Here is a 25,389-nt window from a genome sequence, read left to right as displayed (position 1 = left end):
GTCTGCAGGTGTCTGTCTTTCTCTCCCCCCTCTGTCTTCCCTTCCTCTCTCCATTTCTCTCTGTCCTATCCAACAACGATGACATCAATAACAACAATACTAACTACAACAATAAAAAACAATAAAGGCAACAAATGGGAAGATAAATAAATATAAAACATTTAAAAAATAAGCAAATAAAAGTTACAAACTTCTATTTATAAGATAAATGAACATGGATATTCTATACAGCACTGTGATAATGACTATAATTAACAATTTTGTATTCTGTACTTGAAAGTTGTTCACAAATCCCTAATGAGAAAAAAGATGTAGCAATTTGAAATAATGAATGCTAACTAAGTTTATTGTGGTAGCCATTCTGCAACATGTACATAAGTAAAAGTATCATACTGTATACTTCAAAATAAAACCGTACTATATGTGTCAATCTTATATCTATAAATTTAGAGGGATAAAGAGAAAACAATCAAGAAGAAATCGTTAGAAGATGCAAAAATCTGGAGATATAAGGGGTGAATCTTCTGGTGGTTTCAAGCACAAAGATTTAATTCCAGGAAACTCTAGGAAGGCTGTTCTAATGGCCTCAATAATGTCCTCTACACACTGGACACTTTGAGCCATTAGCTATAGTATTATAACAAGGGTTTTCTACAGTCACATAACAAATTAGCTCCATAACACAAGTCTAGTTAAGCAGAATAAAATTTAAAAAACTAAAATTATCTTTATCATCCTTCCACATTTCCTGAGTGAATGCATGATGGTTCTTTTGGTATCATATAGATGTTAGCATAACTATGGATAAAAAATAAATATATAAACAGCTTGTTACTTAATTCACAGAGTATATAATCTTACTTAATTTTCCTAATTATATGCACATTTAAATCCAACAGGCCAGAACCTGTTTTATGGACAAAGGATGGTGGAGAATTACCAGATCCTGACCGAATGGTTGTGAGTGGTAGGGAGCTAAACATTCTTTTCTTGAACAAAACGGATAACGGTACATACAGATGTGAAGCCACAAACACCATTGGTCAAAGCAGTGCAGAGTATGTTCTCATTGTACACGGTGAGTACACTTTTATCATCATTATATATGAAAATGTCTAGAAATTTATTTTTAATTTACCAAATCTAAGCACAAAAAAACAGAATAAAATAGGTTTTCTTTTTCTGTCAGAAGAACTTCTCTTAAGTGTAATACTTCCAAGACTCATGATTAGTATGCTCCAAGTCAATCTAATAATGTAAAATTACTAGTCACTAAAAGTAATTTTAAGATAGGTTTTCTCTATTTCAAAAAAATGTAAAAAATTGGGGGAAATAATACCACACATTTAAAATTTTAAAATGCCTATATATTTCCTATCCTACAATGTCTGGAATGAACAGACTGTTTATTAGATAGCACTTGGAAGTTGTCAGATGGAGTTGAACTAGTATGAGATTGATAAGTAAACAGTAAACAAAATTAGACAAAATTCTTTATTGGCATTCTGTTCAGAATTTATTTGTGTCAGATTACATTGGAAATCTTCAAGAGGAAAAGTTATTATAAATATCCCCCCACCCCATATATCTCACCAAGAACATCAATTCTTTGACTAATGTGTTCTGCATTGTACTGCATTATTCTGCGTGAGTATTGTGTAAAAGTCAATACTATAATAAATCCAACTGATCTTAGAAATCGTACTAAGAGTATGTTTATTTAACATCATTCTAATGTATCTAGTTATAGAGTTATTTAGGAAGCCTGAGTTGTTTTTTTTTTTTTTTTTTTTTGCCTGAGTTCTATAGCTTTGTAAAACAATGATTTCTTTTTTTTGGAGGGGGGATCTAATTCTTTGTAACAATGCCTGATTTTTTTTAAGAACAGATAATTTAATTTTTGTTTCTTTTCCAAATTATTTTTATTATGATGCAGGTGACATTTCAGTATACGACTTTCCAAGTTTTAAATTGCTTCAGTATATACTATATCTTCACTCTCAATAGCACTTTTTTGTCAAAAGCAAATTAAAGATTTGTGAGTAGACTGTTCATGTTTAAACATGTGGAACAGGAGTAAAGCTGCTAAGATTATTTTTTACTGTCTTGGGAATTGTGCAGATTTCAACTTTTTAGAAGGATCAACGTAGTCAAATCAGACTGACAAATTGGAATGAAATTTGAGAAACGCCCTTAGGTACACTCTAACACACTTGCTGGCAAAGAGAATAAGCATGGGATGTGGTAAAAAAAAATTAATTAAGGGGATTAATAAAGATTAATTAATTAATATTAATTAATTAAGATTAATTAAGCCGGGTGGTGGTGCACCAAATTAAGCGCACATATTACAAAGTGCAAGGACTTGCTCAAGGATCCGAGTTCGAACCCCTGGCTTCCTACCTGCAGGGGGTTCGTTTCACAAACAGTGAAGCAGGTCTGCAGGTGTTTTTCTATCTCCCTTGGTCTTCCCCTCCTCTCAGTTTCTTTCTGTCCTATCCAAAATATCAGAAAAAAAAAAAAAAAAAATGAGCCACACATATTGGTAGTGTAGGCTCAGCCCCAGTGATAACCCTGGAGGCAAAAAAAAAAAAAAAAAAAAAAGATGTTAGATCCTTCAAACAGGATCCAGGAGAAACTTTCAGTTTGTGTTGACCTGGATATTTAGATCATGCAGTCACAATGGTGCACTGTAGTCTGAACCAGTCTGATTCAGCAGTAACTTACTCCGTACTTCTCTCCAAGATGGGTTTCTCAGAATCCAAGGGCATGTTGTGAAGTGTGTATGGGGAAAAAAAAAAAAAAAAGCATGTCACACAAATATAGAAAATTATAACAGAAATGTCAGAAAAAATGAAAAATCGATGGAAATTATATCATTAATTTTTTAAAAGTAATTCAAGTGGGGAAAATGTATATATATTTTTTCTAGTGTTTGCAAGCTAGCCAACAGCAAAATTTCCTAACTGGTCAAGCTACCTTTAGGGAGTTGGAAGTTGACATATTTCTAACAAATACTTCTCTAAGTGCTTTGTAAGAAGTCATTTTGGCTTCGTTTTTGAACTATAGTTCATCAAAAGCACCCCATAGATTAATGCTATTCATGCTGCTAGATAAATGCTGTGAAGTTCAACAGTAGTTTACCTAGGGTTATTGACACAAGTAATGAGAGGCTCCATGAAACCATTGAAGCCACATTACACTGTGTTTAAAAGGGCTGCAATTAGGTTCATTACAAAATAAAGTTTTGTGGTTTTTTTTTTTTTTCCTTTTGCTCACAGGGTATAATGTTTCATTAGTCATTGGTTGTATAAATAGAAAAAGCTACTATCTTCTGTTAATGGCTTGACTGTTTCCAAACCTTACTAACTCATAGAATTTGAGTGGCATTGTGATCTATGATGAATGCTGTAAGCATTTTAGAATGGAGTGATAAGTGATCATTTCTGAGAACTTTGCTCTTTTATCTTTGACACCTAGGTTGATTTTACATTAGCTGTGATAGTTTAATATAACTCTAGTACAGAGGGCCTCTCATGAGCTGAGATGATGGTTGGCTTTGACTGTACCACAATTGCCTCGGTAGCATTAATTCTTGGTGGAAGTTTGAGCATTTTTCGATGAAACAATCTGTTATCTAGATCCCATCCTAATAGTTAGATTTTGCTCTTTGTATGTCAGTGGAAGTGTGCTATTTAAGTGTTATCACATTTAATTTTTAACAGCACTGACAATTCATGACATTGGGAGGTTTGATTTTTTTCCCCCCTCCTAATTACACCTTTGCACATTTCAACATTAGAACTATAAATTGTAATCTGAATCTGCCAGTATGAAATGTATTTTCAGTAAAAGAGAGATTCTACTCTATTTTATTCTTTCTGTTCTATTCTATTCTATGCATTACATGTAGGATAAAATTTTATATTTAATAATCATTTAAACTTTTTAGGCTCCATAGAAGGAAATAGAATTTTGTATTAACAAATTCATAAATGAAAAAGAAAACTTAAATTGATGGCACTTATTCTACTCACTTTTACGAGCAAAGTACATGTATTGGATGGAGAGGGGATTCTGTATAAAAATACTAAAGTTATTCTCATGTGTTCATTAGTATGATGCTATTTATTTATTTAGAGTGGGTTGCTCACACAAATGCTATACATAATAAATAGATATGCTCAGCTTAATTACGTGCATGTAGATATGCAATAAATTAGATAGTTACATTATAATTATATTTATATTATAAATATGTTTTTTAAACTATAGGCAGTTACAACCCAACACTCTAGTATTGAAATATATATAAAAAATTGTACATACTCATTTCTATAATATTTATTATCAAATTTTCATTAGTGATTTAAAAGTGGTCTAAAAGATTATAAAATTACAAGGTTATGCACTATACCAACCAATAAAGTTCTATGCTGTCTCTCCAGTACATTATCAGAAAGTCTTAAAGGCAATTAATATGTTTTAATTCTTTATATTTATTACTGGATAGAGACAGAGATAAATTAAGGGGGGAGGGGAGATAGAGAGGGATGCTTTGCATGTTGAGCACCCACAATTCAGTTTAAGCTCTTAAAGCACTGGGAGAAAGTTTGCTGTAGTATCTCTTTGTCTCTGTCTTTCTCTATCTGAAAAAGTCCCTGAAGCATTGAAACCCTAGCAGTGACAATAAATAAATGAACAAAAGCCAAACAAGCAAAGAATTATGTGTTGGCATTCACATGTGCATTGTCTATCAGTAAAACTATGATACGGCCATGAAACATTTAGAACATTAAGAGACTGTAAGATTATTTTTCCCTGCTTAGTCATATTCTTAGGCAAGGCAACACAGATTAGAATGAATCTAAAATAGTTAATTTTAGTGCTCCTGTGGGTAAGGAGAGACAGAATTACGGGCAGATGTACAGCCTAGCAAACATTAAAAAGGGATTCAGTTAAAATCTGTTGCCTCACATCAAAGCAGACCTACCAGTTGGTAAATTAATTCTGTATACTCTTAATGAGTATTTTTCCTTTGGAGAAGCTTCCTTTAGAAGCATAGATAGAAAAGAAAAAAATATATACATATACACACAGTGTAGGAAGAAAGGGATAGGAAAGACATCCATATGGAGCAACAAACAGAGCTCTAATGGAATAGCCCTGTGGTTGCTGCTCTCATCTCTGCTCATGTTTCCAGACAGCAAGTTACTTGGGTGCCTTCTCAAAGCTGTATATTCTTTAATTGCTGAGATAAAACCTATGATTTCTTGACATGAATACACAGAAAGAGCTGTGATATTTGTGGGAATGGCATGCCTCTGAGTGGATAAATATACTACTGAATTCTGCATAGGGAAGTAGAATGTTATTAAATAGTAGAGACAGGATCCCTACTTTTGTAATAAAAAAAAAACCCTAAACATGTGTATGTGTACAGACACACTAAACTAAATTGAGGCTTAATTCCTTCTATTTGTTTCAAGATGCTGAACGTGAACCATATTCAATCAAGTTGGACTTTTCAGGGTGAAAAATTGTATTCAGAGGCAAACATTTCTATGTAGTTCGAGGAACCACTAAAGGAAATGTTCACAAGAAAAACCCTCATTCTTTTGCCTGAAGAAATCAGACTATCATAAACCAATTTCAACATTTTAAATATCTTTTCTTATACTGGTTACATATTCTTTTCTATCTGTTGTAGTAAATAAACAAGGAAACTAGACACAATGACAAGCAGGCTTTCTCTATAGTTGAATTTATTTATTTATCTATTTATTTATTTTTTGCCTCCAGGCTATCGCTGGGGCACGCTGCCTGCCTGCACTCTACATTATGAATCCACTGCTCCTGGAGGCCATTTTTCCCATTTTGTTGCCCTTGTTGTAGTCTTATTTTTATTATAACTGTTGTTGTTGTCGGATAGGACAGAGAGAAATCGAGAGAGGAGGGGAAGACAGAGAGGAGAAGAGAAAGACAGACACTTGTAGACCTGCTTCACCACTTGTGAAGCGACCCCCCTGCAGGTGGGGAGACAGGGACTGGAACTGGGATCCTTAAGCTGGTCCTTGAGCTTTGCTGCACTACTGCCCAGCCCTCCAGCAGTCTACATTTTAACTTTTCAGAAATATATAAAAACTTTTCTTTATGAATTTACATTCACCAAGAATTAAGCACTGACCCATGAAGGAAACTCTGGGCATTTACTTGTAGACGATGAGATATGCCTAACTAGAAGATTCTACATGAAATTTGCTTTGTGTCTTCTAATAATAAATCTTGCCTAACATTACAACAATATGTAGGCACATGTTCCACCATCCAGCATTTATCCTTGATCCCTCTATAGTGTTCATTCCAAAGTCATCATTCAATTTTATTGACACTATTTCCAAACCATGGTCATAGTGTACTCATTTCTTTGTACCATCCTCTCCAGAACAGACCATTGAAGATTGTCTAATGAGCCCCTGGTTCCATGCTTCTATCTTTCCTACCTATTTCCCACACAACTGCAATGTAAAAATGTTTAGAATTCATATTCCATTATGTTATTCATTCATTAAATGTCTCTAGTGACATTTCATTATACTAAGCATACAACCCAAATACTAATTACCCTAGTTTACCAACTTGGGCAGAACACACTGTAATAAACCTGTGACATCTCAGAACTCCCCACTAATAACTCCCCACTAAGTCACACTGTTTCTCTGAGACTCTAAGACATAAGCTCAAGAAGTACAAGAAATTCTGCCCTGAATGTGATCTTTGCAAAGGTGCTTTCTACTCAGTGAAATCTTAGTGTAAATGAATCCTCTCAGAGAAACTTCTTTTGTTTGCTCCAATCAATGGGACCGCTGGTCACACAGCACTGTCTTTTAATTTTTTCAGGGAATTTATCATTACCTAGTATCTTAATTGTTTATTTTATATGTGTATATTGCACATATTATAGATGCATATACTATATAGTATGTTAGTCATATTATATAGATAGGGAGATGCATGTATTATAAATGCATAATATATATGTGTGTCTATATGTGTAAATATATTCCAAATCATTTAAAAATGCAAGTTATGCCTTCCTTGAAAGGAACAATCTTATGTATCTTGTTTATATCTTCAATTCTATGCAGCCAATACATAGTTCACTCATCGTTAAATTTCTCTGTCTCGGGTTGGCAAGAAAAAACATCTGGGAAGGTGTCTGCTTTGCTATGTATGCAACTCAGATTCGAACTCTGTCCCTTTTATACCAAGGGAAGCTTTGGTGATGTGTTATCTTTCCCTTTCTAGTTCTATCTAGAAAAGATGATCCAGAGTAATAAAACTGGTGAATAACATTTTTTTGTCTCCATCTCATAGACTTAATAAAATTGTATAGATATTCATATATATACATATGTATACAATGTGTGTATATATATATAATGTGTATATAATATATATATTATATATATAATGTATATATATATTTAAGTACATGTGTATGTGCACATATGTCTATATTTTATGCTGTCCCAGTGAATTGTGGCACCCTTTAAAGCAGAGATCGGAGAGATAGCTCAGTGGAATAGCATGTGCTTTTCATTCATGAGACCTTGGGTTTGGTCTCCAGCATTACACACACACATGGACACGCACACACACATGCACACGCACACACACTAAAATTGGATCTTATATGTCTTGGTTATTTCTGTAACTTTACCTCTTTTTTGTAGTTGTTGTCACTAAAGCTTCACTACATCAAGTCAACTTTTAAAGTAGAAAGAGAGAGGGGAAAGGGGATATACAATAGCACAGACGCTTCCATCAGTACGGTGAGGACCAGGCCCTAATGTGGGTTGTGCACATGACAAGGGAAGTGAGCTATCAGCTGAGCTATCTTGCGACCCCTGTAACTTTAGCTTGTGATTACAGTAACTTCTAGTAGGGGACAATTTGTGCCTTGGGAGAAAGTGAAGCAAAAGCACACAGTACTTGCTAGCATGGAGTCCTCTATTCAATCTCCATTTGATCATCATCGAACTGCACTGTTAATATCCACACATCAAAGTACCAATCTGAAACATTTCTACCTCCTTCACTTTTTATTTAGCTAGATTTTTATATAGCAGTCTTAAATAGTATATATATGCTAGTGCACTTTACTACCAGTAAAATTGTCAGGCAACAAACATGAAAGTTAATCCACTAAAATGAGTGCTGTGTGAATTAGCCCATCTATATTTTAATGACCAAGGTCTTCAGCCTGTGCATATGTAATATCACAGTTCAGTAGCACAGTTTAGTTATGTTCAAAGATGATTTGGCTCTCGATTATGTAACCCAGTCTTCCTTACTTATAGAATAAGTCTAAAAAGAAAAGGAGAGAAATCAAGATAAAATTAAGAAATATTTCTCCTATCTTCTAGAGTGAAAAACTTACATAGTAATTTTATTCTTTATCATACTATGAGATGTCATTTTCTGCACAATGAAAAAATGATTCTTGGAAAAAACATGGTAAAATGTAAAAGTTTAAGAGACATTTTGATTCATAAGCATACAGATTTAAATATAATTGATTTGAAGTAAAGTGTGTTTTTGTCTACTGAAAGGAATCACTGACAAACTTTTCTTTGTATCAGATTCGCAGTTTTAATTTCTTTAAGTACATGTGATATAACCATGAAGCTGAAAGTTGTTTATCATGATACGTCACATGAATTCATTGTATTTCAGTGATACTTGAGCTTAAAATTTATACAAGAAGCTTATCAGCTATTTGACCCCATTGATCTAGCCACCATGCTACCACCTAGACCACATCGTATCATCAATTTGATCACAGAAACAGATGGTAAACACTTATATCAAACTTCCCAATCAGAATTTTTCCATGCCACAGTTTTCCTTTGTATTTATGTAATTTTTTTCTATTAATTGATGTGGGTAATATTCTCCTGTAAGAAGCAGATACAAGCAGAACTTAGAATATTCAAACAAATCATCTGATTTACTTTTTGGTGAAATACTTCCAGGAAGAAACTCAGAATTGATCTAGGTGGATATAAACAACATAGGCTCATCCACATCTAAGACATTTTTTTAAATTTACATTTCACTTTACTTTTGCCCATTTAGAGTGTAAGAAATATTTTAAGAGAAATTATGCATCAATTTTTAAATAACAGACTTCAGTTATAAACTTTTATTGTAATTATATAGGGCTGTTGGTTTCTACTTATAGTTTAAAATTGCAATAATTTTTATTTTTCAAGAGCAGCTTTCATTTTTTTTCTATTGTATAAGGATTCCATTTAGATATGAAACCAGTGGAAACTAGTAGAGGTATAAGAAATATCTATTCAAATGTAATTTTAAAAGGGTTCCTTTTTAAGAAATAGATAATCTTTATGACTAGAGAAGAAGGCTTGCACTGGTGAGTTGAGGCCTTATCAAACCACAGTTGTTATTTAAGTAAACTCTTCAGTGCTACTCTAGTCCAAATAGACTGCTACATGTATCTGAACATAATGGGAACAGATAAACTTCTTTCTCTGCCCAGGCAAAAAAAAAAAAATCAAATACAATAAACTTTCCTCTTACTAAGTGCTTCCAATGACAGTGCAATTAAGTAAGAAGGTTAAGGATGCCCTATTATTATTTTTTTTTTTCAGTTTAGAAAGTGTGAATAGCTTCCGTCAAAAGGACACATTTTATCTTAATAGTTCTAATATATATTGAGTTCTGACCCTTCTATATCTCACTAATAATCCTGGGTTTGGATTCACTCTTGATTGCCTGGTACCACCTGGGGAAGTTAGTTACATCAAGCAGAAAGGAAGGAAGCATGAGGAGTTCAGACTAACTGGTGGCAGTTTTTATCCCTATTGTTACACCAGTGCTTATAGAGAAAGATGCAGTTTGGGCTTCTGGGGCATTTTTAGACTTAATTTTGCTTCAAAAATATATTCTGAACGAACCAGAATGCCATTTTAGAAAAACTGAAAGTGCCACAAAACAAAACAGGTTGACAAGTTAGAGATCATTGTACACTGCATTTGTAGAGAATACAGCACACCTTTCACCTCAAAAGCTCATTACTGGAAAAGAGGTGCTGGACTGCTCTTCAGTTTACTGTATACAGTGCTTGTTGGAACTGGTTTCATTTTGACAAGGTTACACATGATACGTTGTGCTCTAATAAGCTCCAGTAAAAAATGTGGTTGCATTAAAAAAAAATTCTTCATAAGAATGTGAAAGAGGAACATTTTTCTATTGCTTTGAGTAAGGGTGATATGGCTTAGGGTTCTAGTATATTAAAATATTTAAAAACTGCTTTCAAAACATGAGGTGTTCTAGCATGCTACACTTACTTTTTTGATAATAAGACATAAAAAATATAATGAAAATTTCTAAATATTCATAGTGAAAGGGAGTGGAACATTTTTTTTTTTCAGAGAACAATCATTTATCAAGCTCAACTGACTGATTCATATAACTAATATGACTATTTCCTGCTACTATCATTCTTATCACCTTCAGGACCATTATTGATATAAGGAAGCAGTCTCTCTCTCTCTCTCTCTCCATATATATATATATATATATATATAATCACTGACACAAACCATAGGATTAGAGGGGTACAACTCCACGCAGTTTCCACCATCAGAACTCGTATGCCATCCCCTTCCCTGATAGCTTTCCTATTCTTTATCCCTCTGGGAGTATGGACCCAGGGTCATTATGGGGTGCAAAATGTGGGAGGTCTGGCTTCTGTAATTGCTTCCCCGCTGAACATGGGTATTCACATGTCGATCCATACTCCCAACCTGTTTCTCTCTTTCCCTAGTAGGGTGGGGCTCTGGGGGTGCAGGGCTCCAGGACACATTGGTGAGGTCATCTGCCCAGGGAAGTCTGGATGGATCACGATAGTATCTGGAACCTGGTGGTGAAAGAAAAGTTAACATAGAAAGCCAAACTTATTGTTGACTAATCATGAACATAAAGACTGGTATAGTTCAGATGACGATTTGGTGGTCTCTGCTTTGTAGATAATTAATAGGCCTATTTTAATTATAGTCCAAAGGACCCATGACTATACTAGTGTTTTTTGTTTGTTTTTCTGAGCCTGACATCTGATATGCAGGTGGACCCACATCATCGTCTTCTATGTTGTTATCTTGTTAGTTCACGAAGAAACAACCAAGTGATACTTATGTACCAAATAAATGTTATAGCTTGCCAATTTTCAGCGGCTGGTTTTATTTATTTAACTTAAAATTATGTTTTGGGGGCCAGGTAGTGGAGCACCTGATTGAGCACACATATTACAATGTGTAAAGACCTGGGTTTGAGCCCCTGGTCCCCACCTGCAGGAGGAAAGCTTTGCCAGTAGTAAAGTAGTGCTGCAGGTATCTCTCTGTCTCTCTCCCTCTCTATCACCCTCTTTTTTTCCAGCTGTCTGTATCCAATAAATAAAGACAATTAAAAAAATGTAAAAATAAACTATATTTTTGTCTTTGAAGGGGCTTCCATATGCACATTGGCTTTTTATCAAATAGAAAAAGAAAATGAGAATATACGGGTCTCTTTAGAAACTACACATTCGGGAGTCAGGTGGAAGTGCAGCAGGTTAAGCACACATGGCACAAAGTGTAAGAACAGGCATAAGAATCCCAGTTCAAGCCCCTGGCTCCCCACTTGCAGGAGAGTCACTTCATAGGCGGTGAAGCAGATCTGCAGGTGTCTGTCTTTCTCTCCTCTTCTCTGTCTTCCCCTCCTCTCTCCATTTCTCTCTGTCCTAGCCAACAACAATGACAGCAGCAATAATAACAACGATAAACAACAAGGGCAACAAAAGGGAAAATAAAGAAAAAAAGAAAAAAGAATAATGCTATCTCTATAAAATAACATATATGTTTAGCACATATAAGTATATTCATATGTTACATGATGCTCTATGCAATATACATAAGATATATTTAATTTGAATATATTCTACATAGGACTATATATACCTTATCTGTAGTTATGCATAAACATGTGCATAAACGTATGCAATTTTGTTATATCCTACATATGATTACATGGATACATGTTATTAGTGTAATTGTGTGTGTTATATATATTACATATCTATGTAAGTCACAGATATGTATATGCAATTTTATAAATAAATGACTTACAGTTATCTCATCAATTAAATGAGGATAATGAGACAACTCGAAAATGTACTGTGATCTTTCACTACTTATAGGAGTATCAGCTGCTTACTGAGCCCTCCTGACCTTTCTCCCTTTCTTTGAAGACCTTAAATTAGGTGAAAATGCAGAGTTTATAAAGAGACATGTAGAACATGAATCTCAGAACAAGGTACCATTGCATCAAAATTGCAGAAGAGAGGATAAATTTCATTTTATTTTATATTTTCCCTTTTTCTTATTTATTTATTATTATTGATAGAGACAAGAGTAACTGAAAGGAAGGGGGAGACAGGGAGATAGAGAGAGGGAAAGACAGAGAAATACTTATAGCTCTACTTCACTATTTTTGAAGCTTCCCCCCTACAGGTGGTGATCAGGGACTTGAACCCTCATCCTTGCTTACTGTAGTGTGTGCACTCAGCCATGTGTGCCACCACCCAGCCCCAAGTTCATTTTATTAGCAAGAAAGTTTATTTTAAAAGTTATAGCTTGTGATCTCAAATATTTATCCTTTAGAAAAAAAGGCAATTTCTGTCTCTATTGAAGATTTTTTTAAAAATATTTTTTATTCTTTTTTAATTTATTTATTAATGAGAAAGATATGAGAGAGAGAAAGAACCAGGCATCACTCTGGTACATATACTGCTGGGGATTGAACTCAGGACCTCATGCTTGAGAGTCCAGTGCTCCATCCATTGTTCCACCTTCCAGATCACAGGATTTTTTGTTTTTTTATTAAAACTCAATCTTATCAAAAAGTGGATTTTAAAAGACTTCTTAAAATGTGTCATGCTTATAATGCTTTGAATTAATTTAATAAGTATTGATAAACCTAAATTGTGCAAGTGACCAATAATAAAGTTCAAATTTTTCAGAAAATAACTCAGTTTAAAAGGCTGATGTCAACAAAATCAGAGCTTATAGAAATTTTTAATAGAGATAGCCTAGTGGTTATGCAAAAGAGTTTCATGTCTGAGATTCAGAGGCCCCAGGTTTAGTTTCTAGGGCCACCATAAGCCAGACATGTGTCCTGTTGTGACAATAACTGGAAAAAAGATGGCCATGTACGACTAAACTAACTTACCTTCTTCAGGTTTTGCTGAGCTCAGTATATATTCTGGTCCTACATATTTAAGTAACTCAACTGTATCTGTTTCATAATAAGAATTTAATTAAATTGATAGATAGATGGGTACATACTACAAGGAAAGTACTGGACTAAGAAGTTCTGTTAGGGGTGCAGGGGTGGGGGCTGGCTTTTGCTGGAGATACAGCATAAACCAGAGTTTAGAAGTGCCTTGGAAAAAAAGAAGGAAGGAAGGAAGGAAGGAAGGAAGGAAGGAAGGAAGGAAGGAAAGAAGGAAGGAAGGAAGGAAGAAAGGGAGGGAGGAAGGGAGGAAGGATGGAAAGAAGGAAGGAAGGAAGGAAGGGAGGGAGGGAATGGCTGGCAGGTAAGAGAGTAAGGAGAGAGAGAGATTTGGGCCGCTTGACCATGGCACACCTAGCAGAACCCACACTTTACTGTGTATAATGACCCAGATTCAAGCCTATGGTCCCACAAACAGGGGAGAAGTTTCATAATCAGTGAAGCAGTGCTGCAGATTTATCTTTACTTTCTCTGTCTCTTTCTGTCATCCCAGTATCTTGCTGATGCTATAAAAAAAAGAGGGGAAAAAAGGCAGAAAGAAAGAAAGAAAAAAAGGAAGGAAGGAAAGAAAAGAAAGAAAGAAAGAAAGAAAGAAAGAAAGAAAGAAAGAAAGAAAGAAAGAAAGAAAGAAAGAAAGAAAAAGAAAAAAAGAAAGAGATGCTGCTGGTTTGGTAGATTAATTTTGGAAGCAGGGGGTCGGGCAGTGGCGCAGTGGGTTAAGCGCACGTGGCGCAAAGCGCAGGGACCGGCATAAGGATCCCGGTTCGAGCCCCCGGCTCCCCACCTGCAGGGGAGTCACTTCACAGGCGGTGAAGCAGGTCTGCAGGTGTCTATCTTTCTCTCCCCCTCTCTCTCTGTCTTTCCCTCCTCTCTCCATTTCTCTCTGTCCTATCCAACAACAAAGCAACATCAACAATGGCAAGCTGCAACAACTAAGGCAACAAAAAGGGGGAAAAATGGCCTCCAGGAGCGGTGGATTCATGGTGCAGGCACCGAGCCCAGCAATAACCCTGGAGGGAAAAAAAAAAAGTCCAAACAAGAGGTAGCTGCAGACTCATCCTGACTTAAAATTAGGACCAATTCATGTTTAAAAACAAACAACACAACCCAAAAACACCTAAAAAAAAATTTTTGGAAGCAAGGAGTCCCAGTAATAACCCTGGTGGCAATTAAAATTATATATATAAATATAATTTTAATTATATATATAAATATAATTTTAATTATATATATTGCACATATATATTGCACATAGTAGGAAGCACAAGAACCACACAGCAAGGATGCTGGTTTGAGTCTCTGTCTCCTCACATGCAGGAGGGTCGCTTCACAAGCAGTGAAGCAGGTCAGCAGGTATCTGTCTTTCTTTCCCCTTCTCTTTTTTCCCCTCCTCTCTCGATTTCTCTCTGTCCTATCCAATAAAATGGAAAAAAAATGGCCACCAGGAGCAGTGGATTCATAGTTCTGGCACAGAGCTCCAGTGAAAACCTGGGAGAGAAAGAAAGGAAAGAAACAAAAAAGGAAAGAAAGAAAGGAATAAAGAAAGGGAGAGAGAGAATAGGAAAAAGTCGCTCTCAAATTAATATTTTAGGAATAATTCTTCAAGTATCTCAAATTAATTAAAGTTATTAGTGATTACAAACATGGAACTGTAACTAGAATAGATATCTTATTTGAAGGGTTATTTTTTTGACCCGTTTGTCCTATTGACAAAGGTTGGTTCTATCAAACTGCTTTCATCCAGTTTGATTTTAGTCATCTGAAGTTCAGAAGGGAAGAAGGGGAGGTGCTGAACAGATAAGCAGGAGCCAGACAATGAGTCAGTAATGACTCATAGTGTTATCTATCTAGATACTGTAAAGACTTCAAGACAGTTTTCTTAAAGTGGCTACACAGCTACTAAAATTTCCCATTATTTTATCTTTAGTTTTATTTATTATCTTTATTTATTGGATAGAGACAGCCAGAACTCAAGAGTGAAGAGGGTGACAGAGCAGAATAGAGACAGAGAGACACCTGCCTGTAACACTGCTTCACTACTAACAAAGTTTTCACTCCTGCAGATGGGAACCGATGGTTCGAACCTGAGTCCTTGAGCATTGTAACAAGTGCATGCAACCAGGTGCAACACCACCCAGCCCCTTCCCATTATTTCTTTCTTTATTTTTTTTGTTAGTTTCTTGAATATTGACCGAGTTTTTAAACTTTTTTTCAAAGTGTTTTTTACAATTATAGGAAGTGAAAATCATCAATTACTACAAAGGACATCAAACTGACAGCCAGGAATTGGTTTGTGGGTCTTTCTTATGTAGCCAGCTAATTACTAAGTTTAGTAGAAAGTATAGTATTGGGGAGGGGGGTCAGAAGGAGGGCAGGCTGTGGTGCACCTGGTTATAGTGCTAAGTGTCAGGACCCAAACAAGGATCTGGGTTCAATCCCCTGGCTCCCCACCTGCAGAGGGATGCCTCACAAGCGGTGAAGAAGGAAAGAAAGACAACAGGAAAAAAAAAAAAATTAGTTTTCTCCCTGTCTGTCTCCCTTCCCCTCTCAATTTCTCTTTGTTCTATCCAATAAAATGGAGGGGAATGGCTATGAGGTGCAGTGGCACTGCTGGCACTGAGCACCATGGATAACCCTAGAGGGAAAAAAAAAAAGTATAGTAGGGTCGGGGTTAGACTGGGCTGGGATGATAGCAGCAGGGTTATGCAAGCAACTTTTATGTCTGAGGCTCTGTGGTCCCAGGTTCAGTCTCAAACACCACCAGAGCTGAGCAATTCTCTGATAAAAACAAACAAGCAAGCAACTTTTGTGGGGAGAAAAAACAAAACATGAAGATGCTTGATTTGTAAAAGATTGAGAAGATTGTTCAACTGCAGCTGAAAATATTAATCCTTCACAGATCATATCAGAATTTGCCATTACCCATCTTCATTGTTACAGAGTAAGGGGAAAATTTTAAATATAGTTTTGGCTACACAAAAACAAAAAAAAATGTTTGTTTAGATTACAATTCTTCAGAATCAAATAATTTAGCAGATTTTGAAAGGCTGTATACTTTCGATATAATGAAATCTTGTTCTAGTTCATTGTCTATTGGCTAATAACCTAATTTTTTATAATCTGCTAGGGCTGTTAACAATAAATTATTTATGTAGAGTTTAAAAGAACTAATATTACTGTGTTTTTTAATGTTTGATAGCCCTTGAAAATATTTGCCAAACTGTTAAAGGACAAATCATTTTCTATTTTAGATACTCATGAAAATTAAAATTACATATATTTTTAAAATTCAGAGTGTCTTTATCTCCAGTTTCCCTAAACTATTTAGAAAAGCTTACCATGAAAATAGAAAGATAGGGGAGTAAGGCGATAGCTCGGTGAGTTAAGCACAAGGACCAGCATAAGGATCCCAGGTCGAGTCCCGGCTCCCCACCTGCAGGGCAGTCGCTTCACAGGCGGTGAAGCAGGTCTGCAGGTGTCTATCTTTCTCTCCCCCCTCTCTGCCTTCCCCTCCTTTCTTCATTTCTCTCTGTCCTATCCAACAACAACAACATCAATAACAACAACAGTAATAAAACTACAAAAATAAAATAACAAGGGCAACAAAAGGGTATAAATAAATATAAAAAAAAGAAAGAAAAGAGGGAGTCCGGTGGTAGCACAGTGGGTTAAGTGCATGTGGCGCAAAGTGCAAGGACCAGCTTAAGGATCCCTGTTCAAGCCCCTGGCTCCCCACCTGTAGGAGGTTCGCTTCACAAGCAGTGAAGCAGGTCTGCAGGTGTCTTTCTCTCCTCCTCTCTGTCTTCCCCTCCTCTCTCCATTTCTCTCTGTCCTATCCAGCAGCGATGACACCAATAACAACAATAAAACAACGAAAGCAAAAGTAAATAAATAAAATTTTCAAAAATAAAAAAAAAGAAAATAGAAAGATAGCAAAAGGTCAGCAAATAGAAATAAGGTATACACACACATTTTCTTCCATTTATAATGTTGTTACAGTAATTTCTATTTATGATCATGGTAATAGCATTCCAGGTGATACCCATTTTCCCTCGTGATTAATGTAGCACCACTGAGTTTTCAGAGGGTTGTTTTCTTAATTTGACTGGCCAGGAAACCTTTTCCCTGTTGAAAAACAGGTGTAAACATCAATACACAAAATAGGAGACTAAACTCAGGCTGTTTTCTGATGTCTGTGGTGTAGAAAATTCAGCAGGTTAGAGTGTGAGGATTGTGTCGGGCTATTTATCATAAGTAAAGAAACAGAAAAATGTTGGTGTTACTCAGACTTTAACTGAGAGAATGACAGGAAGCCTTTTAATAGCAAAGCAATCTGTCAAACCCTCTAAATACATGAGGATCTTGTTGCAAACATGTAAAACCAAGCCCCAGCACAGTAATTACAGGCAATTTGTAAACTGTTTATAATTTCCTTACTGTGTAAATTATATGTCTAATCACTTGAGATACGTTTGACTTTAAGACCTTGCTGGGGTTCTCGTAAGTTGACATGAATTATGGTGTTTCAGTTCTACTTTTTCCCATTTCCCAGCGAGCTTTGAGTGAAGGAGAGGATTTCAGTTTCATATTCTAAGCTATGCTTTCTGTGTGTCTAGTCTCTACATATGAATCTACTGTAAATTTCAACCATTTTGACTAATTAAGGATTAGGGGGTGAATGATATCATTTAAGTATTTGTTCAATAACCTTTCCTAGATGTGCCAAACCAAATAAATCACAAATCTTTCAGAATATTGGGTTCCGTGCTAGTTAAAGACTCCTAGGCTGAGCAAAGTTTTAGAAGGTGTTACCAGCTAATAAGGGTAAGAACTGCAAGACCCTCAGCTGAACATTAACATCATTTGTAAGAAAAAGAATTGCAAAATAATAGCAATAACAATTGGCTTCTTTTGTTTGTTTGTTCCTAAAGATTGTTCCCATCCTATTTCCTATCATGTGTATCTAAGAAAAAAAATATCAAAAAGCATTTAACATGCATATACTCATTCGTCCTTAACATGTCTTTAATCTTCTATGGTGGGATCATTTGTGTTTATTTTTGTTGTATTTATTTGTTTGCTTAATTGACACAGCATGGCATTTTTTGTTTTACTCACTTGTGTTTTGCTATTGCATGTCAATTTTTTTTTTTACTTAAAAGTCAGTGAACAAATGAATTCTTATCATTTTAATTTTCACTCTCCTTATTCTTTAATATTGCTCCAAAATTTTGCTGTGAGCAGGAGCAGGAGAAAGGAGTGAATATAAAATGGCAAGAAGTGTTGGTGCAACTAGCTTTGTGCCTGACAATCTATTGAAGTCTGTTAAAAGTTAAAACTAAATAAGATATGCATTTATAATTTGAATCATTTGTGCTTCTCTTTTGTTTGCATGATATGATTTTGTTTTGTTTTGTTTTGTTTTTTCCACTCACCAGATGTTCCCAACACTTTGCCTCCCACTACTATCATCCCCTCCCTTACCACTGCAACAGTCACAACCACAGTAGCCATAACAACCAGCCCAACCACAACTGCAACAACCAACAGCTTAAGAGGTACAGTATGCTTCTTTGTTACAGCCTAGACAAGCACATTCAATGATATTGTTCAAGGGTCTTAAAAAGGGTAGATAATTTGAGATCCAATTTTATTAAATAAAAGATGTAATTATATTACCTGCACTACTGTGAATTAGGGTTGTTGGAATAGAATATGAGACAAGATGGTATATTTGATTTTTTTTTAATTTTATGACTTAAAACTATTCCAGAATACAAGTTGAAAACATGGAGAGCTCTACCATGTGGAGCAAACGTAAAAGGTGACTTAGTATGGGACAGGATTAATTTCTTCTTGTCATGTAAATATATATAAAGAGGCAGGATATTCAAGGATGCAGATAATGTTGTCTAAAGCGTTAACATAAAATAACATTAAGATAACTACAGAGTTTATTATTTTTCCCTAAAATTGACACAATCCATAGTCATAAACTATTCACTACTTAGAACTTTTAAGTAACAGACATGTCACACTAAAATGATTCACTGAACGAATGTACTGAATCTGTTGGAATGTAGAAAATGTTAGAGAGATTTCCTACTTGATAGAAATTTGTCTTTGGCCCCATGAATAATTTCTAGTATCAGTTCATTAATTAAAAATAAATCAGTTATGCTATAGGTCAGAAATACAAAAAAAGCATTCCTGAGTAATCAATAATTGGGTAGTAAATGATAAACTAAAAATGTTTTCAATCGTTATAGAAAAACACATTTTAAAGTTATTTTCTGAATAAGGCATGTTTAGAGAAAATTTTTTCTGTTTAAGTTTGTCTTTGTCTACTTTTCACATGTGTTTTGTGTCATGTTGGCTACATTAACATGAGTTAACAATTTGACATGACATCATGAGCATTTTCCATTAACATATATGTAATTTACATTCTACTAAGAAAAAGCTTAAGTTTTTAAATTTTCAGACTGTCTTTCTTAAGATTTTTATTAATTACCAATATTAAATGAGTTACTATATTTGACAGTTGTCATTGTGACTTCTTTTATTTCAGAAAAACTACTCTATCTGATCACTGTGAACTTTCAGAAAAATTTCAGTTAAACTGTTCAGTGTGTAGTTTTAATAAAGTTTGATAAAAATGCTGGTAAATAGAATTTCTCAAAAATAAACACATTTCCTTTGGTATTACTAACTAATTTGCATTTGAACTAAATTTATAGAGGTAAAAGTTTAAAGATATTTTCATAGTAATTTATATAAAATGTGAGAAATATTACTGGAACAATTAGAAGGTAATAAAATGTGTATTGTCTTTTGTGAAATGAATGATGTTGAAATTTCTATTTTGTAAGTTATCATTACCCAGAATATTTTTAAACAATAATTCCAATTATGTATTATTTTTGCATACTAACAAATCTCTATAGCATTAAATTCTAACACCAGAAATTACTGTATTGGAGAAAGAAGGGGACATGCTGACTTAATTTTTTTAATATCACTTACAATAAAGAGTCTAATAATTATTCTCTACATTTTAGCAAATATTTACTGAAATATTCAAAATGCCAAAATTATGGAAATAAAAAAATTTTATGAAAAATCACTGGCTATCAAATTGATGCATTCCTCACAGAATACTGGTATCTGTGCAAAAGAACTGAAAATTACTCGTGTTCTTTGAGTACAAACATATGTCATACATTTTTGTTACATAATAATATGTTTGTACAGTTGAAATTAAAAAAAAGATTTATTTGTTCATGTGAATCTTATCTGCTTAACACCTGTTGTATTTACCCAGCCTATTGAAGTGAAAACAATTTTAACATATTTCCAACAAATTCACATTTTTTAAAGTTCATCTATCAGTTTAATGTAATTTTTATTCTCTTGTGTTTTTTTAATTTGTAGATAATTTTATTAATGTCAAAATTCAAAAATAATAGTTCGCTTATTTAACAGCTTTCAGAAGTAGTTTTTTTTTTTTTTCCTCTTCTGTCTCTCAATCCTCATGGAATTGAAGTTCAGAGCCTTTTGATCATCTTCCCTAATATTTTCCCCTCTGAGAGTATGGACTAAAATTCTTTATGAGGTGCAGAAGTTGAAAGGTGTAATTGCTTCTCCTCTGGACTTGGGTGCTAGCAAGTCCATCATCCCCCCAGCCTGTTTCTTTATTTCCTTGTTGGGGCAGGGCTCTGGAGAGATGGAGTTCCTGAAAATATTGGTGAGGTCCTCTGCCCAGGGAAGTTAGGATAGAATCTGCAACTTGGTGACTGTGGCTTAGTAAGTTTCTGGAGAGAGTTTGGTTGTATTTTGTTGAGTTTTCAGGTTATTTTTTTTTCTACTTTGTCAGGAGCATGATCATCAAGGGTTTATACTCCATAGCCATATCTTTGGATGTCTAATAAATTCACTTTTTTTTTTATAAAAAGGAAACAGTGACAAAACCATAAGATAAGAGGGGTAACAGCTCCACACAATTCCCACCACCAGAATTCTATATCCCATCTCCTCCCCTGATAGCTTTCCTATTCTTTAACCCTCTGGGAGTATGGACCCAAGGTCACTGTGGGATGCAGAAGGTGGAAGGTCTGGCTTCTGTCATTGCTTCCCCACTGAACATGGACGTTGACAGGTCGATCCATACTCTCAGCCTGGTTCACTTCCTAACAAAGTCCCAAAAGTTAGATATAGACCAGGTCCCATGAGATAGAGCATATGTTCATATGTATCCATAAATTAGGGCAAAATATATACCTGAAAGCAAACGTACACAATAGTCTGCAATGAGTCAGTATAAAGTTCACAAAGAAATGTCTACTTAGACTTAGATACCCTTCTCACCTACTTCCTGTTACAGTTCTCTCAATCACTCCAAAGCTAACCTTATTAAAGCAAGGACTGCAAAAACTGATTAAGGGTAAGAGACTGGCATACTTTAATGATGACTCTTCAATCACTTTCAGGCCACCCCATCAGCTGGGGCCCTATTCAGGGAGTCCTGAGATTCCTAAACAGACTTGATGGGCCTAGACCTCAAATAAATCCCTCTCTCCATTGTTATTGGTCATCTCTATCAAGAACAACAAAATAGACCCCTTTGTGGGCCCCCCATAGGACCTTGCCCTCAAGTTGGATCAACAATGGTAGAGAATGTTCCATCCTCTGAAGGGAGGATGGACAACATACTATGTGCTACACCTGAAGAAGATAGGTCGATAATGGGGAAGCCTGGAATGTTCCTACTCATGACCACAGAATGTGAGGTCAGATCTACAGGGATGCAGAGGTCACATGGACTTTAAAATTACTAAAAAAACAATGACCATTATCTCAAACTACATACTCATAGATAAATGTAAAAGTATCATAAGTGCTCCATTATTTTTTTTCCTTAATGTTATTTTTAACATCACAGGTATCAACAGAAAAGTAAATTTTGTGAGATAGGTAACTCATATTATCTATTTATAGACACTATAATATCAATGAGTACTATTTCAAATCGTGTATAACATTTATCGATATAAATATCTCCAAAATACCAAAAATGAATCAGTATTCTTATCCCCATTCATAACTCTCTGACTACTCTTTTATGGCTGGATTTTAGATCCTGATAGGATAAATACCCAATTTAAAATCAGTTTAAAGAATCAAAGCTATGATTATTAGATACTACTAGAAATAAGATGAACTAAAAGACACTGTTCAAATAGTGGTAACTTAGAGAATGTGCAAATCTCTTTACTTTGGAGGTAAATTGCATATATCTGTTTGAAAGACAAGGAACTTCACCTAAAGTAAGGAAACAGCTAGCAAAGCAACATGTGTGACAAGTAAGGGTACTAACACAGAGACAAGTGAGTAAAGTCGACTAGTATGGGGAAGAGAGGCAGTGTGTCTGAGAGATATTATGATCTTGAATTATGGTTATTCAGTTAGCAAAATACTTGATATTTGTCAGCAAATAGAATTGATTTTCAGAGGGGAGTCGGGCTGTAGCAAAGCCAGTTAAGCGCAGTTGGCTCAAAGCGCAGCAACCAGAATAAGGATCCAGGTTTGAGCCTCAGGCTCCCCACCTGCAGGGGAGTCGCTTCACAGGCAGTGAAGCAGGTCTGCAGGTGTCTTTCAGTACTCCGCTCTGTCTTCCCCTCTTCTCTCCATTTCTCTCTATCCTATCCAGTGGCAACAGCATCAATAATAGCTACAACAATAAAACAACAAGGGCAACAAAAAGGGTATAAATAAAAGAAAAAGAACTGAGTTTCAGAACTTTTGTCAGAAAAGTGAGAAACACTTCCTAGATATAGTTCATGTCTGGAAACGCATATGATCTAGAATTCTGTAAACAGCATTCAGTGCATGAGGGAATCATTATTTCTCAGTTCTTTTGTTTTTGGCAAAACAAGTACATCAGACAATTAATGAAACAGGATGTTTCTACAACGGTTTTGCTTTTAATTCTGGTGGAATTATTTGGTGTTAGTGCACTCATCACTTTTTACTTCCAAACATAGATTTAGTGAAGAAGTACAAAAATAAAAATGATACTAAAGTAAATAAAAATTAAGTAGTTATCCTTGAATATAATAACACTTTAAACTTTGTCAGGTGTATAGTATTTTTTAAATTTTATTTATTTGTTTATTTATTCCTTTTTGTTGCCCTTGTTGTTTTATTGTTGTAGTCATTATTGTTGTCGTTATTAATGTTGTTGTATAGGACAGAGAGAAATGGAGAGAGGAGGGGAAGACAGAGAGGTGGAGAGAAAGAGAAGCACCTGTAGACCAACTTCACTGCTTGTGAAGCAACTCCCCTGCAGGTGGGGAGCCAGGGACTCCAACCAGGATCCTTAAGCTGGTCCTTGTGCTTTGTGCCACCTGTGCCTAACCCGCTGCGCTACTACCTGACTCCCTGGTGTATAATATTTTGACATACCATGTAGCTAAAGTCTGAACTAAAGTGTGTCTTAAAATGTTTCTGTGACAAAGACTATACTTTTTTATTTCTGACTCTGTAGTATTTAAGACTACGAGATTATTTAACCCTTTCATTCAACCCAGAGTATATGTATATATCCTGGGAATTCTGTTTTTGTTCTCTTTTATCACCAATACATTTTAGATATGTAAATGTGATTGGTTCCAAATGACTGGTAGGATTCCTAATATTAATATTATTTTAGACTGGTATTTTTAATTTGAGAGACTTTTGCACTTTTAACCTATTGTATACTGTTTATTTATTTTACTTCCAGTGTTATAACTGGGGTCTGCAGTATGCAGTATTCATTGCTTCAGTCAGATTCTTCTTTTTTTTTTTTAGAAATCGAGAAAAAAAAAAAAGAAAGGGAGATAGAGAGGGATAACATGACATTATATAGGGGTTCGAGCCCAGATTTTATACATTTTAAGATATGCATTTTTTCCTATGTGACCCACTTCCCAATCCGAAGTATATATACTTTTTATTTCATAGTAACTATGTGATAGTCTATAAATCTTTAACAGTTCCCTGCATTTAAAGATAATGATATAAGGGAGTCAGGCGATAGCACAGCGGGCTTAAGCCCAGGTGGCTTTCACGGACCAGCTTAAGGATTCAAGTTCGAGCCCCGTCTCCCCACCTGTAGGGGAGTCTCTTCACAAGCTGTGAAGCAGGTTTGCAGGTGTCTATCTTTCTCTCCCTCTCTCAGTCTTCCCCCCCTCCATTTCTCTCTGTCCTATCCAACAACAACGACATCAATAATAACTAAAACAATAAAACAACAAGGGCTACAAAAGGGAATAAATAAGTAAATATTTTTTTAAAGAAGATTAGGATATGAAGGAGTTGGCAAGTTAAGAAGCATAGGAAACTTAGTGACATTTGTCAGTGATTATGTATAGTTATTACAATTTTAATTATAATTTACAAATGAACCTTTTATACTTACCAACACAAATTAATCTAGAATAAATAAGTAAATATTTTTTTAAAGAAGATTAGGATATGAAGGAGTTGGCAAGTTAAGAAGCATAGGAAACTTAGTGACATTTGTCAGTGATTATGTATAGTTATTACAATTTTAATTATAATTTACAAATGAACCTTTTATACTTACCAACACAAATTAATCTAGCTAAGAAAGAAATATTATACCTTGAAAAAAAACAAAAACTAAACTTCTAATTAGTGTTTGCTTCTGCCTCTATCATCCTAAAAAATATTAGGAAATTGTTAAGTAATCTATATAGAAATCTAAGTGCTTTATTGGAAGCTTCTGTGACCTTCTCTCCCTTTCTGTTTTATTCCTTTGTTTTCAACATACAGTACAATAAGTCAAATAAACACAAAATGTATGTGTGTGTACTTGAAACCACTGTCTGAAGCACAGAGTCAGTTAAATGTTGTTTAAAAGTAAAAATGATCTGGCTTGTGTTTCTGTTACCCAGCTCATGTATATTAAGATAAACTACAGTCTATCTTCATTTAATTTTTATCTGGCCTAATTGTTGTATTCCCCTG

General features: G+C 34.9%; 1 protein-coding gene across 4 annotated transcripts in view; it reads left to right on the top strand.

Annotated features, from left to right (window-relative positions):
• Window positions 1-25,389, top strand: part of CADM2 (cell adhesion molecule 2) — a 1,068,981-nt gene that overhangs the window by 989,591 nt on the left and 54,001 nt on the right. For 3 of the 4 annotated variants that reach the window (XM_007531179.3, XM_060172115.1, XM_060172114.1), the window contains 2 exons: window positions 900-1,078; window positions 18,795-18,914. In XM_007531179.3, the coding sequence (XP_007531241.1) occupies window positions 900-1,078; window positions 18,795-18,914 (299 nt within the window). The remainder of the gene's footprint in view (window positions 1-899; window positions 1,079-18,794; window positions 18,915-25,389) is intronic. The other variant, XM_060172116.1, reaches the window with a different exon arrangement.

This window comes from Erinaceus europaeus, chromosome 14 (genome assembly GCF_950295315.1).
Source record: "Erinaceus europaeus chromosome 14, mEriEur2.1, whole genome shotgun sequence".
NCBI lineage: Eukaryota > Metazoa > Chordata > Mammalia > Eulipotyphla > Erinaceidae > Erinaceus > Erinaceus europaeus.
The sequence above is the reverse complement of the archived record's forward strand: the minus strand, read 5'-3'. Positions and strand labels throughout refer to the sequence as shown.